Raw genomic sequence first — 15,000 nt, forward strand, 5'->3', positions numbered from 1 at the left:
CGTTCAGCGGTCATATTGAATAATTCCGCGGTAAGACTGGATCTAAGATTGTAATGTCAGCGGATTTGAACAACATGATCTCTTCCTCAAATGAAGTATTATCCTCCATTTTGATCACTCTGTCCCAGGACTTGTGGTGGTAAATAAAAAGAAAAAAGTAAAAGTAGCCCCTGGACAGGATTTTTGAACCCGGAGCACCCACTTTGAAGGAACTGTCTTTATCCACTTAACCACTCAAGATCAACTGACTAGAAAATGTGCCGATTATTTACCAAAACTAATTAGTATGTATATAAAATCATTGCTGAATAATGGTTAAGTCTGAAGCTTTATTTTAAAATGGTTAGCTTTCTCTTGAAGTTTGGTAACCGACATTTCAGTTTAACTGTGTAAGCTTGCTTCTTAGCGGGTGTTAATACACGTTTACATCGGCACTTTTGGCAAGAAAAAAGTTATTGACATTAATTAAAAATGACATCCTCGCAGTTAGTGATGTGGTAGTCTAGTGGTTAAGTGAAGGGGGTTCCCAGGTTCGAGTGCTGCGAGTCCAGACACGAGGGTTTGGCTGTTAAAAGAAATATGTTCATTTCCCATGATCCCTATCAAGCTTTCAGTGTCCAAAATGAACGATAATACTTCACTTGGAAGGGATAACAAGTAAGAATAATCCTTCAATTGAGGGAGAGACTTGATGGGATTTGAAAGTTTCCGAATTCGACCGTCCACACAATCTCTTAATGGGTACGAGATTTGCCGTCCACGCGATTCCAAATTCTGTGCGGATTCAAAACTTTCCACTCTGGAGTTTTGGGTTTGCATACCGGATTCGCCGGATACGAGTGGAATGAAGGTGAATCCGTAACGAAAAGTTGCGGATTACAAAATATCCGGATACGTGTTGACGGGGACTAAGTTACTTAGCTTAGAGGCTACGGAGAAAAGAAAGAGAAAGCAATTTCCTCGCTCGCTTAGCGAAGTTGTAAATGGCTATGATCTCCTAGTTTCTGAATAAAGTCGCTTCTAGTCACTTAAAACAAACGAAATTAACTCAGCCACTCGGTAGGTGGCCGCGATAGGCCATTATTTCAGCACAATCACAATCAACAAAGCTATCTCCAACAACAACAACAACAACATGAATAATTAGCAATTATTGAATGAGGCTGAGTAGGATATGAAGAATTCTGCAGGTCGAGGAGGGTGTTATCCACCAAGGCCGAAGGCCGAGGTGGATAACATCCTCCGAGATCTGCAGAATTCTTCATATTCTACGAAAGCCGAATTCAATAATTGCTTTATTATTCATTCAAAATATTTTCTTCGCTCAAACTTCTAAACCTATGCGCAGCCATTTTTCTGCTCAACAAAAATAACACAATCTCGTCCCCAGCTTTTTTCGGTCAACCGTTCAATAATTTGCAGCAGGCTGCACTTTTGACGTCATTGATTCAATATGACGAAGTTTCTTTCCAAATTTGGTGAACAGCAGCTGGTTATGGTGAATTATGCGTGTGGTTTTAACCAATCAGAAATGGGGAAATATTTTGAATGAATAATAATATTTATTGTACCCGAGAGATTTAAATAAAGTAGGTTACAAAAACAATTAAATTTTAATATGATAACTAAACGGGTACCAGCACCCTGAAATAACTATAAAGTTAAAAATGTCAGGGCGCTGGATCAGATGAATTAAATTAAATGTTAACAGCGGAGGTACAATACGGAGAGTACATATACATTAAATATCGTACACACAAACACTAACATGCACATAAACGTGACAACTACAGTGTATAACGTATTATTATATCTGTCAGATAGTACGCGCGCTGTAATTGGCTAAATTAGCGGGCCGTATTCTACAGTACGGCCCGCTGTACAGCCCGCTAATTTTAAAATTTCGACAAAACATCATCTAGCGAGTTTTACATGTCATTTCTGTTGCATAAACGTGTACTGAAAACTGTTTGAATCTTGCAAGCAACTATTTCAAAGTTAACAGCCAAGAAGATTTAGCTTTTGGGATTTTGGCACGGCATTCTTTGTGGCAGTTGAACCTGCCGCTTCACTTTGACTAGTTTCCTTGCCCGCGTGCCGGTTAACCTCAGAGATATAGTAAATATCTTACTAACCTCGTTTTCTCGGTCCGTACAGTAAGTTACGGATCCTCGTTTTTTCCCCTTGATTTATGGCCCGCGCGCTTCGCGCTTGGGCCATAAATCAACGGGGAAAAACTCGGTCCGTAACTTACAGTACGGACCTCGAACTCGGTTAGTAAGAGGTATATCTTGAAAATACAGCTAGAAAGTATAAGTAATTTTTAAACATTTTCGTAATATTTTAAAATGAACCTATTTACGAAGAGTATCATCAATGTAATTTAAGATAATGTTCCTTAACACTTAATTTAAATTTTGAAAGAGAGGCAGTTTTAATCTCTTTTTTAATTGAATTCCAAATCATAGGCGCTAGAAATCTTATATTAAATTTACAATAGTTCGTTCTAACTCTGGAAAGGTATAATATGATTGTTTCGCTGCAGATCTTGTATTATATTGATGAACCTCACTCACTTCAGAAAAAAAGGTATCAAAAACAAGAGGTAATAATCTATTTTTAAATCTATACATAAATAATGCAATATGATAGGAGACCAGGTCATGTAGTTTAATAATATTTAATTTTTTAAACAAAGGACTTGAGTGCTCATCGAATTTTGAGAATGTCATGTAGCGCAAAGCTTTTTTTTTTTTTTTGTAAAACAAAGAGAGGTTGTAAAGTAGTTGGATAGGTGTTGCCCCAGGCAATTATTCCATAGATTAAAAAATGGGATATCAGAGCATAATATAAGCTAATTAAGATAGTGATGTCTACATAATAGCGAATTTTAGATAATATTCCAAGACTTCTCTTCATCTTTTTTGAAATATACTCGACCTGTGGTTTCCATGTTAAATTTGAGTCTATAAAAACTATGTGCATAAATTTCATTATATAAGGAGCCCATTACCGGGAGCCTCAATCTCCCATATAAACCCTTGGAGACAACCTTTGCCCGTATCTTTTTATTTTTAGACGTTCGAATTCCCGCGAATGCATTATGCCGTCCAATCAGAACAAAGTTATTGTATTACGTCACAAGCAGTCACGCACCAGTGATCGCGTTCGTCTCACAAAATATTCTAAAAATAAAAAGATACGGGCAAAGGTTGACTCAAGGACATAGTCTGGATGGAGGCTCCGGGTGATGGGCTCCTGTTTCATTATATTTTCCCCACACAGGCAATGTAAACAGGATGCCATTACATTATAAAATCACAGTTATTTTACTCATCTTGGATATAGCTTCTTCAAATCATCCTTGTTGTTGATAGGTATGACAGGACTATCCTGGGTTTTCCTCTGATAGATTTTGCCATTTGAAGTCCAAATGTATAAGAACTTGAGTTCCTACTTGGTCTTTACAGACGCGTTGAAAAGTTCTTTATTTCCTTCTGACAAGCTCTCGTTAATGAAAATACGGCTTTCAGATGGAAAACCAAGATCACAAGTAGTACAGTCCCTGAGACGCTTTCGACCCTTATAAAATCTATCTTTTCGCATCACGTCGAACGAATTTGACTATGATAGCAGGTACAGTTTTTTCCTTTGTACTTGTGGCTCGTAGGAAGTCGGTGGGAGACCGATATATCATCTTTTTTTATTTCAATACCCATTAGTTCGCCCATTTTCATAACGATCTTGTTGGTGTCTTCTTGTTCGGAGACAGGAATCCCTTGAATCTTCACACATTCACGTCGTGAGTATTGCTCCATATCATTACAGGTAGATTGTAATTATCTCACTTGTGAATCTAGTGCTTTAACTGTTGATTTTAGGAATTCATTCTCCTTAGCAATTGTCTTGTTTACTGCCTCTTTCTCACTTAACTTTTTTAAAACTTCGTCGTTCTTCTTTCTTACATTATCAATGAACCGTTCATTAATTCGTTGGCAACGTTCGTTGGCAACGTCAGCTCAGCGATCTCCGCCTTCAAAGGAGCGAGTTTTTCATCGAGAATAGTTCGTAGCGTGTCCATAGTAAGGATATTAGTTGTCATAATGGAAAGCAAAAGCACATATAACGAAACAAAACACGAAAAATATACATAAATATGAGAAATCTTGGTAATTTATCACAGACAGAAGATTATTACCGGCATAGTGCTTCCTGACGGCTTACCCAAAACCCAATCCGTTTTTTCCCCCGGTTTGAAAAACGTCCATCGTGTTGTTTTAGTAGGGGCTCAGAGTTTTTTCCCTCTTTTCTTTGGTTTTTTTTTAGATGTTGCTCGCCATTTTCGTGGAAAATTGCAAGACGACTTTCCGTTCATTTTTGTTTGAACTTGATTTTGCAGCTCTTGTCGGGTGGGACCGCACTGTGACACAGCAGTTAACGATGTAACTCTTGTTTAGTCATAACTACGTGAATTTGTGGAGTGTATTATAAAAGTATTTGCTTACTGAAAAGAATCCCTAGTCAGGCCAGGATCGATCAATACCAGGCTCTGGAGAGGAGAATGTGGACTTTCCGGTTGTTGGTGGGCGGGTTGTTTTAAAAACTCAAACACTGTCTGGGAACTGAGAAGGAACAACTGAAGCGCGTGTTCTCAAAATTACCAAATCTTTTCCTCGTAAAAACGGCTGTGCTTTGTGTGCATCACGTCTCTTCCGTTTCAAAACGAATTAATCTAACAATTAAAAAGAACGAGAAAACTGCTGCCACATTTTAATTATTTTAAAAAAGGACTTTTTGAATGCAGTTTGTCAATCTAATATGATAGGTTCAGACTGAATAAACATAAACGTAAGCCCAAACGATTTTTTAAGGGTTGTTACCAGCTACGAATGAGCTATGAATATTTTTAAGTGGCCTTGTTTTTGACAGGGGAAGGAAATATTCACTGACGCAATTGAACAGATAAAAACGATAAAAAAAAGTGCGGGCTCAAATCGGACAATGTTCGCACCTTGCATTTTAACGGTAAGAATTTAATGCTGTTTTAATTCTTCAGGTAGAGAGATTAATGTACAAGCGAAATTTCGATTTTGTTTTCACATGGTATAAAACAGCTGTATGTGACAAATGAAGTCCTCCTCTTGGTCTACGCTCAAGGTGAGAACTTGCCTCGTCTAATTGGTAATGAATTTACGAAAAAGGACTTTAAAAGGGACAACACACCAATCGTATCAACATTTAAAAAATCGAAGGCGTGCTGGGTAACTCTTATACGAATCTAAACCTTTGTTTTTAATACGGGAAGTTAGCCCAACTGGGAACGAATAATCAGGGTGGATTTCTAGTTTGGAACGCGAAATACAATTAGCTCAAATGATGTACAGGTTTGGTTGTCATATGCGAAATACCAATGAAGACGCGTTCCCCACAAAAGAGGGAAAACAATTCGCTTTTAAACCAGGGCGAAAAAAAAATTCTGTTTTGCTTCAAAGACCCCTTTTAAAGGAGGGAAGACATACGAGTTCGGAAATTAACTAAAATGAGCACAAGGATTTAAGTAATTGGTGCATTGCAATACAAACACTTTTAAAGAAAACTCAGAGGAATTAGAATAAAATTGTCAATACCTGTGTTTGAACATAAGCGTATTATGCGAAATTATACTCATACTGAAAAAAATCAACATCCGTCTTGTTTGATGGACGGAAATCAAGTAGCTTTTGTCATTCTATTTAGGTCAGGGGTCGTGTTGACCACCTTTAGGAAGTGTCACAATCCAGGGCAATCACACCCTAAATAATCAAAATCGACTTTCTCAGAGAAGACACAGTGACGATTGAATCGGCAATAAACCAAAAAAACAAAACTATACGAGGACACTGTTTGAGGGAACTTCCAAGTTTTAGGAAGGATCATCTTTTGTTATGTATCATGTGTTTGGGCTGCCAAAATGAAGGGTGCACCCAACGAGAATGTAGTTCACCAACCCACTTAAACATAGCATTGTTGAAACGTATTTTAGGTCTTTAAACGGTAGATTATAGCCATAGTTTTTATCACCTAAAAATTTTTCATCTGTTCGGATTCCCCAACTAAAAAGAAAGCTTGAAAAAGTCCTCAGTGATCCCGAAAAATTATAGGGATCCAAAACTTACCTTTTCGAAAACTTTCAGCCAGGGAAAAAAGGCTCCCGAAAAATTCTAGTTGACCTTTTTAGGGTAAAAAATCCGGTTAAAAATGGGGAATTATACCATTTTTTTAGATATGCGAAAATCCTAGGACAGGCAGGCCAAGGCAAGAAAATTTTTACAACAAATGTTCCGAAAATGCTAGATCTCAAATTGTCTTTCCGTAAACAGATATTTCCGAAAATTGACGTTGGTGCCCCTGAAAATGGTGGTGTTGCCATCCATTAAATAAATCGAAACTACTGACATCTGGTCGTTAGCGACTTTCGAGATCTCTTTTTAAAGCTTTGACTTTACACCGAAATGATACAATCATTAAGAAAGTGCAGGTTAAAAGCCACGGCCTTTTCTACGGGATAAATTATCCAATTGACAAAGAGAGGAAATCGCTATTGAGACGAAGTAATCACAAGCTGCAACACGTTTGTTCATAATCGATAACTCTCATATCCAGTGAAATTGGCTCCGTTCCATGGGAGTCCGGCTTCTCTTGCTACGGTCGTAGAACATTTCGAACTCAGTTATAATCGTAAGTTTCATATGAAGTTTTCGACTCCTCTTCGGAGCACCCGAATTTTTCCCTATAGGTGGCCCGAGTCGTTCACGGGGGGCGCCTTCTAAAACGTATCTCGCCGTCTCACTGAATATCAGAGGCGAATATTCATTTGACAGGTTCTTCGAATGTGTCCGCATAAATGGCGTAACTGGAATGGATCGTGTGATGGAGCTTACAGCACTAAGAAGGATTGGAAGTGACTCACTGACGTGTTGCCAGGAAAATCAAGCGGAATGGCCAGCTTAAATAAGCGGCCCGAAACCAATTTGGATATGCACACTTGGCTCTTAAGAAAAAAGATCGTTTGGATTGGTCTGGTGAAAGATAAAAACTTGGGAGTTTTCCGCTGGACGACACGGACGAAAACGTATTTTGATAACTGGATAAGGACGCCTGTATTAAATGAAAATGACGATTGTGGGAGAAATGACAGACTCCGGCGCGTTTCACGGATGTGGACGGACAACCTGTGTTTCAAGAGAGCTGCCATTTATGGTGAGAAAGGTAACTTACGAAAATTTACGTTAATTGAGATTGCAGTACTCTGTTCCCAAAAACGCGGCGGAGTTTAGAATACAAGAGCCGTGAGATTGTACTGACCCTCTCGAGTACTTAGAAAGAAATTTTTCGGGTTTCACGTTTAGTTGAGTCCCAGAAACTCACGCCTCTCTGCGGCAAAACTATTCTTTTTACACAAATCGTGCGATTCTTAGTAGCCTGCATAACTTAGGTTTGCTGTGAAATTTCCTCGTCTTATGACAAGTCATTTCGTTGCACGCGAGTGTATCATGAAATTTAAAAATGTTAAATAAAATGAAGGAGGAACAGTACAAAGGGGAGACAACGTAAAGGCTGGAAGCGATCTACGAAGAGAGATTTTCAAGGGACAGTCAAATCAGCGTGTGCCTAAAGCACCACGTTTTTTATAGTGCGTCTCCGTCACGACAGCGACGTTGACGAAAACGTCATATAAAAATATAACTTCGTTCTTGCGAAGTCTTTCGGGATTGTTTCCTCTAGTTCATGTTTGTATAACGTGAGCGAAGTATCCTAAAAAACTAAACGGGGTTCAAAGGTTTCATAATAGATATATAGAGAATGAAGGGTTTACATTTGTATGTTCACCTCAGTTTTCGTCAAAGATTTCACCGGCGTCTCTGCTATGCAGAGTACAGCAAAAATATGCGCTAAAATGAGTCCTGCGCATGTACTAGCAGTATGATATCAGTGAATTCAACGCTTTATTCTTCAAACGCAACAAGGATTACAATTTCTACGCGACACAACAACCATAAACACACGAGCACATGGAAAAATTTATAAGTTCCACTACAAAATGTTCAACAATGTTTCCACATAGTTCAGTTAAGTTCAACAGCTAAATCAGCATCACAGGCTTCAAGGAGGTGAAGTCGCTGAACTGGACGACGGGTAAGACTTCCAGATGTGGTACGCGCGGGGTAACCGACCGGACAAGACCATCACGACCTGGGTGGACGGCCTCCACACGTGCACGTGACCACTGACCACGAGCTACGTGATCTTCACTCACAAGGACCAAATCACCTTTACAGATTTCACGGCCAACTTGGTACCATTTCTTGAGGGGTGTCAGAGACTTCAGATACTCAGCATGCCAACGCCTCCAAAATCCATTTACAAGTCTCTGGTGGTACTGAAATCGTTTAGTGAGGGCTCTAGATGTGTGTGTTCTGAAACACAAGTGTCCTTAGTCGGAGATGCTTGGAGATTTCTCCCAATAAGAATCTGCGCAGGGGTAATGACGCTGTAGTCATCAGGGTCGGCACCAAGGTAAGTGAGAGGGCGACTGTTAAGCTGTGCCTCAATCTCAACCAAATAGTAGTAGTTAGCTGTTCGGCATCCAACATTGCCTTGGCAAAGATTTTCTTCAGAGGTGTCTTGACACTCTTTACAAGGCGCTCGTAAAACCCACCCCACCATGGGGCTCTTTCCACGATGAACTTCCACTGAATTTTCCTTTCTGACAATGTAACCTGAGTTTGGTCAGATTCTAGTATTCTCCAACACTGCTGTAGCTCTTTGTTAGCAGCTTTAAATGTTCTTGCATTATCTGACCAAATAACACTACACATTCCTCTTCTTGCAATCAAGCGTCTCAAAGCAAGGAGGAATCGCTCCACGGTCATGTTGCACACTAACTCTAAGTGTACCGCACGGGTAACTGCACATGTAAATAAACAGATGTATGCTTTGTCACCACTGTCTTTCAAATACAAAGGACCGGCAAAATCCAGACCTACATTGGTGAAAGGCGGCGCAGGTTTGATCCTATCTTCAGGCAGGGGTGCCATTCGCTGCCAAAATGGCTTTGTTTGGTGATGGCGACATAGCAAGCAGTTCTTTAGTGTCTGACGGACAGTCGATCTTCCTTTGACCCAACCAAAATCTTTGTCGCAGAACTGACAAAGTGTGCTCAACACCAGCGTGTAGTTCACGGCAGTGAACATCATCAATCAATAACTTCACAACAGGATGGTTAGAAGGCAAGATAATGGGGTGTTTCTCTTCTTCTGGTAGCAGCGACTTATGAAATTCTTCCTCCAACACGAAGAAAAACCACTAGAAGGGCTAACGTATTCACAGAAATGGGTTTAGATTTGCTACTCTTCTGCTGTTCTTCAAGACACCATGCTGTTTCACCCTCAAACTGACCTAACGTATTCAGGAAAACTAGCTTCTTGTACATGGGTTATCAACCACTCTTCTGCACCTTGTATTTCTAATCCAGTCAGAGACGCTGGAGCGCCTTCTTCCCGTCAAAACCGGAACCGCAAACTGCAAACGTGACAGCAAAGCGGTGGTCACGTGACCTCCTCAGGTTCGCTGTTTGCCGTAAACGGATGCTAAAAGTGTCGACATCCCCCGAAGTCTCACATTAGCACCTGCCTTTAAGAGCAATAAATGAAGCATTTTCAACATGGGCAGGAAACCGGTTTTATTACTTTAGCAGAGTTCCGCGTTTATTGTGGGATGCTGTTGTTTGCTCTTGTGTCAAAACAAGCAAGAAAGCTGTCAATTTTTTATTGTAAAGGTTTATCGTTCGAGGGATAAAAGTGTCATAAAACAAGTGTTTGTCATCATGAATTTTGTTTTTCTCTGGCAAAAAAAGATAAATGCCGAAATGACATTTTCTAAAGACGTTTTTTGCTCCTCGTGAAAAAGTGGAAAAGTATATATTTATTCTATTTTCGGCAACCAATTTAAACATTGAAGTGATTAAAATTCAAAATTTCGGATTCTATCCCACCCAGGAGAAAACTTTTCTGAAGTTGAGATATGCTTAAACAGCAGCTTCTAAAGCTAACTCTCGGCCGTTCTCTCTGTTCACCATGTCAGCTCATGTGGTCGGGAGACTTTGTAGAGAAAAGTTCGACCTGCTCATCCAATGTCAAATAACAGGTGAAGACAAGACAACAATTTCATAAACTGTTGTCGTCTCTAATGGTTCATATTGACTAAGCTTTTCCATTACTCGTTTGGGGCTCAGGCTAACAAAGGATGGCCCGTTACGTAGACGAGTGCAATTCACTTTCGAGCAGTTTCACGTGTAATTGAAAGTTTGCACTTACCCATTGGCCCCTTTCAATACTAATACATCTATTAGTAATGGTGACCTCGCGAAGCTGCGATTTTCGGGGGGGGTGTTTGCTAATTTGATCATGAAATGCATGTACTTCGATTTGCAGCTGTTTTTGGAAATGGCTTCGTGACGTATTTGGCAATATGGAATAGGTTCAATCGCTCCATTCGCCATCCAACACCTATCCTCTTCGGTCTGGCATTAACCGATTTCTCCGTCGGCACATTCATGGCAACCGATGTCAGGTCCGCAATTTGCCTTATCGTGCCCTGTGTCAAATACGAACGAAAGTCCGGGTCCCTGCAATCTGTCTTTTGACGTCCTCTCGGTGAGTTTATCGACAGCGTCCTTTTCGACGGCAACCTTCATCAGCATAGACAGGTATCTCCGCTCTTTCCCACCTTCGCGATGCGATACTACGCTATAGTCCACCAACAAAAAAGTCATGGTTTGATGGGTTTGGATTATTTCTAGCAGGTATTTCCTTCGGCTTTGATGTGGACGCTTAACCTTAAAGCGATACCTACACGTTTACTGCAGTTGTCGTCCTTTTTGATCCCACTTCGTCTCGCGGCATCAATAGTCTCTGATGTACTTCATGATCGTTGTCGAAGTATCAGGCGCCATACAGGGACTGCAAGAATATACAGTGCGACAGAGTCAGGAGGTTCGCGCAACTCCGCAAAATGAAAACCACTTCTTGGCAATCGCAACGCTTTTCGTGGTCGTGGTGGTGCACACAATCTGCAGAACTCGCACCTGGCTGCAACAAACCGGGTTCATACGTGTTGGCTTTTTCTTGTTACGTATTTCCTATTTGTTCCTTACAAACACTGTCTAGGAAGTTTTTTATACAAAGTAGCACAGTCTGTACAAGTATCAACGAAATACATAGCACTGATCAACTCGTCGGTAGAAACGTGTGGTCTTCCATAACTCATGTTAAAATCCTTTGCGTTTTACCTTTGGCGAGTACGTTTGAAATACGAAAAGCTGTTATCTTGAGTATGTTACGGGTTGCTCAAACTACTGAAACGGCTTAAGATTCATAGTACCTTCGGCCTATTTCCAATGACCGTCTGCTATCTGCAGGACTAACAAAGCAATTAGTGTATGTAATTAAAGACGCTGCACTTTGACCAATGCTCTTAGGTGCCAATGCGCCCTCAGCACGAGAGCCACGGGGTGATGTTCAGCTGCGTGTTGTGCGAAGGGTGTGTGTCGTCGAAAATAGAAAACAAAAGTGCGATAGACCAAAGGGAACATACGCGTTGATGACTTAGATGAAAACTCACAAATCAAGAGAAATTGTTGTTTCGTCATTATACCCGTGATTCATTAGGAGATCGGGTGGCAGAGTTTGTGCCTATGTTTTACCTAGGCTAACACTTACATACATAAGTTTTCGTTCCTGGGCACTTTAATGGTCATCCACAACAAGACATGGTGGGTAACGAGTTGCTGTCAGAGTTTCTTTGCATCTTAAGGCACCTATGTTGGCGAAACAATTTGGACCAGAAAACGTGCAGGTTGGTTATCTTCTAGACCGAGTGAAGCGACTTACATGTATTCCCGCCAGATGTTGCTTGAGTAAAGTAGTATGGTTTTCATTAAAAGCGAGTTTTTTAACAAAAAAGAAATAATTAAACTTTCGTCAACAACGACAAGCACCTGTAGTTTTGTGAACTCCGGACGAATTGCGTACGAAATGTAATGTTCTAGATTGAAAAAGAACGTAGTTCCGAAAGCTATATATCTTGAGCTAGAGACATATATGGGACTTAATTTAATCACGGAAGACTGAACGGGAGGCTTTTATAATTGCCGACGCTATGTATCGTTGAACCTATAAAATTGAATAATTAACATTTAGTTCTCCAGTCTTACCCAAGAGCATCTGGGCTTGTTATACACTTAAGTCAAAAGCAGATAAAATCTGCTATTCGCGTGCGTTTGAGGAGGCCGGCGAGTATTAAGAGTTGCATTATCATCATAGTACTATGTGCTCTAAATGTATAATACGGTCGCTGTTTATTATATCACATCGAGGACCCTCTCGGGCCTACAATAAGTTAACATATATCTGGAGCTCTTGTGAGATCCCTCGGTTAGTTGGGTGGGCCCTCCCCCCCCGCCGCGAACGTCTTTTACTACTTCCGTAACCGCAGTTGTCGGTTCCTTCACAACGTTTGCGTCGTTTGGGCATATTATCGAAATTGCGAAATTTATTACGAAAGTCCTTTCTTTTTCTTGCGAACACAAATTCCTTTAGACTCCTTTTATTTTGTTGCGATTCTTCGTAACCGATCGAAGTAACGAAATCTGTTGGTTGGTGTTTTCGAAAGGCGTTGTATTGCCCCGCCCGGCATCACGACGCTCCTAAAGGCCCATGGTCCATAGACAACGTGCATCCGGATATTTTCTTAAGTGCCGCCGACTTTTCTTTTTATTTGTTTTTTGCTTTGCGGATTCAATTTTGTTTCGACGTCCACACATCTGGATCGCCGGATTCTAATGCGTGAACTTGTTTAGCCCCCCCGTTTCACGACCGTTCCAGGTATTTTGTTCTAGTATCACAGGCACATCTCGGTTTTTCTATTGTCAACAAAGCATGCGCCATAAGGCATCAGTGAGTTTGCGACAATAGAAGCGATAGGATTTCGTTCAGCGGTCATGTTGAATAATTACGCGGTAAGACTGGATCTGAGTTTGTAATGTCAGCGGATTTGAACAACACGATCTCTTCCTCAAATGAAGTATTATCCTCCATTTTGATCACTCTGTCCCAGGACTTGTGGTAGCAAATAAACCGAAAAAAATGTAAAAGTAGCCCCTGGACAGGATTTTTGAACCCGGAGCACCCACTTTGAAGGAACTGTCTTTATCCACTTAACCACTCAAGATCAACTGACTAGAAAATGTGCCGATTATTTACCAAAACTAATTAGTATGTATATAACAATCATTGCTGAATAATGGTCTGGAAGCTTTATTTTAAAATGGTTAGCTTTCTCTTGAAGTTTGGTAACCGACATTTCAGTTAACTGTGTAAGCTTGCTTCTTAGCGGGTGTTATAACACGTTTACATCGGCACTTTTGGCAAGAAAAAATTATTGACATTATTAAAAATGACATCCTCGCAGTTTAGTGATGGTGGTAGTCTAGTGGTTAAGTGAAAGGGTTATTACTCACAACTTTCCCAGGTTCGAGTGCTGCGAGTCCAGACACGAGAGTTGGCTGTTAAAAGACATATGTTCATTTCCCATGATCCCCTAACAAGCTTTCAGTGTCCAAAATGAACGATAATACTTCACTTGGAAGGGATAACAAGTAAGAATAATCCTTCAATTGAGGGAGAGACTTGATGGAATTTGAAAGTTTCCGAATTCGACCGTCCACACAATCTCGTAATGGGTACGAGATTTCCCGTCCACGCGAAATTCTGTGCGGATTCAAAACTTTCCACTCTGGAGTTTTGGGTTTGCATACCGGATTCGCCGGATACGAGTGGAATGAAGGTGAATCCGTAAAGAAAAAGTAGCGGATTACAAAATGTCCGGATACGTGTTGACGGGGCCTAAGTTACCTAGCTTATAGGCTACGGAGAAAAGAAAGAGAAAGCAATTTCCTCGCTCGCTTAGCGAAGTTGTAAATGGCTATAATCTCCTAGTTTCTGAATAAAGTCGCTTCTAGTCACTTAAAACAAACGAAATTAACTTAGCCACCCGGTAGGTGGCCGCGATAGGCCATTATTTCAGCACAATCACAATCAACAAAGCTACCTCCAACAACAACAACAACAACGACATGAATAATTAGCAATTATTGAATGAGGCTGAGTAGGATATGAAGAATTCTGCAGGCCGAGGAGAGTGTTATCCACCAAGGCCGAAGGCCGAGGTGGATAACATCCTCCGAGATCTGCAGAATTCTTCATATTCTACGAAAGCTGAATTCAATAATTGCTTTATTATTCATTCAAAATATTTTCTTCGCTCAAACTTGTAAACCTACTCGCAGCCATTTTTCTGCTCAAAAAAATAAAACAATCTCCTCCCCAGCTTTTTTCGGTCAACGGTTCAATAATTTGCAGCGGGCTGCACTTTTGACTTCATTGATTCAATATGACGAAGTTTTTTTCCAAATTTGGTGAACAGCAGCTGGTTATGGCGAATTATTGCGTGTGGTTTTAACCAATCAGAAACGGGGAATATTTTGAATGAATAATAATATTTATTGTACCCGAGAGATTTAAATAAATTAGGTTACAAAAACAATTAAATTTTAATAAGATAACTAAACGGGTACCAGCACCCTGAAATAACTATAAGTTAAAAATGTCAGGGTACTGGATCAGTTAAATTAAATGTTAACAGCGGAGGTACAATACGGAGAGTACATATACACTAAATATCGTACACACAAACACTAACATGCACATAAACGTGACAACTACAGTGTATAACGTAATCTTGAAAATACAGCTAGAAAGAATAAGTAATTTTTAAACATTTTCGTAATATTTTAAAATGAACCTATTTACGAAGAGTATCATCAATGTAATTTAAGATAATGTTCCTTAAGACTTAATTTAAATTTTGAAAGAGAGGCAGTTTTAATCTCTTCTTTAATTG

General features: G+C 40.1%; 1 protein-coding gene across 3 annotated transcripts in view; it reads left to right on the forward strand.

The window, feature by feature from the left end:
* Window positions 1-15,000, forward strand: part of LOC138041581 (C-type lectin APL-like) — a 52,928-nt gene that overhangs the window by 22,125 nt on the left and 15,803 nt on the right. Inside the window, exons 1-2 of one of the 3 annotated variants that reach the window (XM_068887325.1) lie at window positions 4,895-5,025; window positions 5,115-5,157. In XM_068887325.1, the coding sequence (XP_068743426.1) occupies window positions 5,002-5,025; window positions 5,115-5,157 (67 nt within the window). In that variant the 5' untranslated portion in view covers window positions 4,895-5,001. Of the gene's footprint in view, window positions 1-4,894; window positions 5,026-5,114; window positions 5,158-15,000 lie in introns of those variants that run through there. The other 2 variants (XM_068887326.1, XM_068887324.1) reach the window with 2 other exon arrangements.

This window comes from Montipora capricornis, chromosome 3 (assembly GCF_036669925.1).
Source record: "Montipora capricornis isolate CH-2021 chromosome 3, ASM3666992v2, whole genome shotgun sequence".
Lineage (NCBI taxonomy): Eukaryota > Metazoa > Cnidaria > Anthozoa > Scleractinia > Acroporidae > Montipora > Montipora capricornis.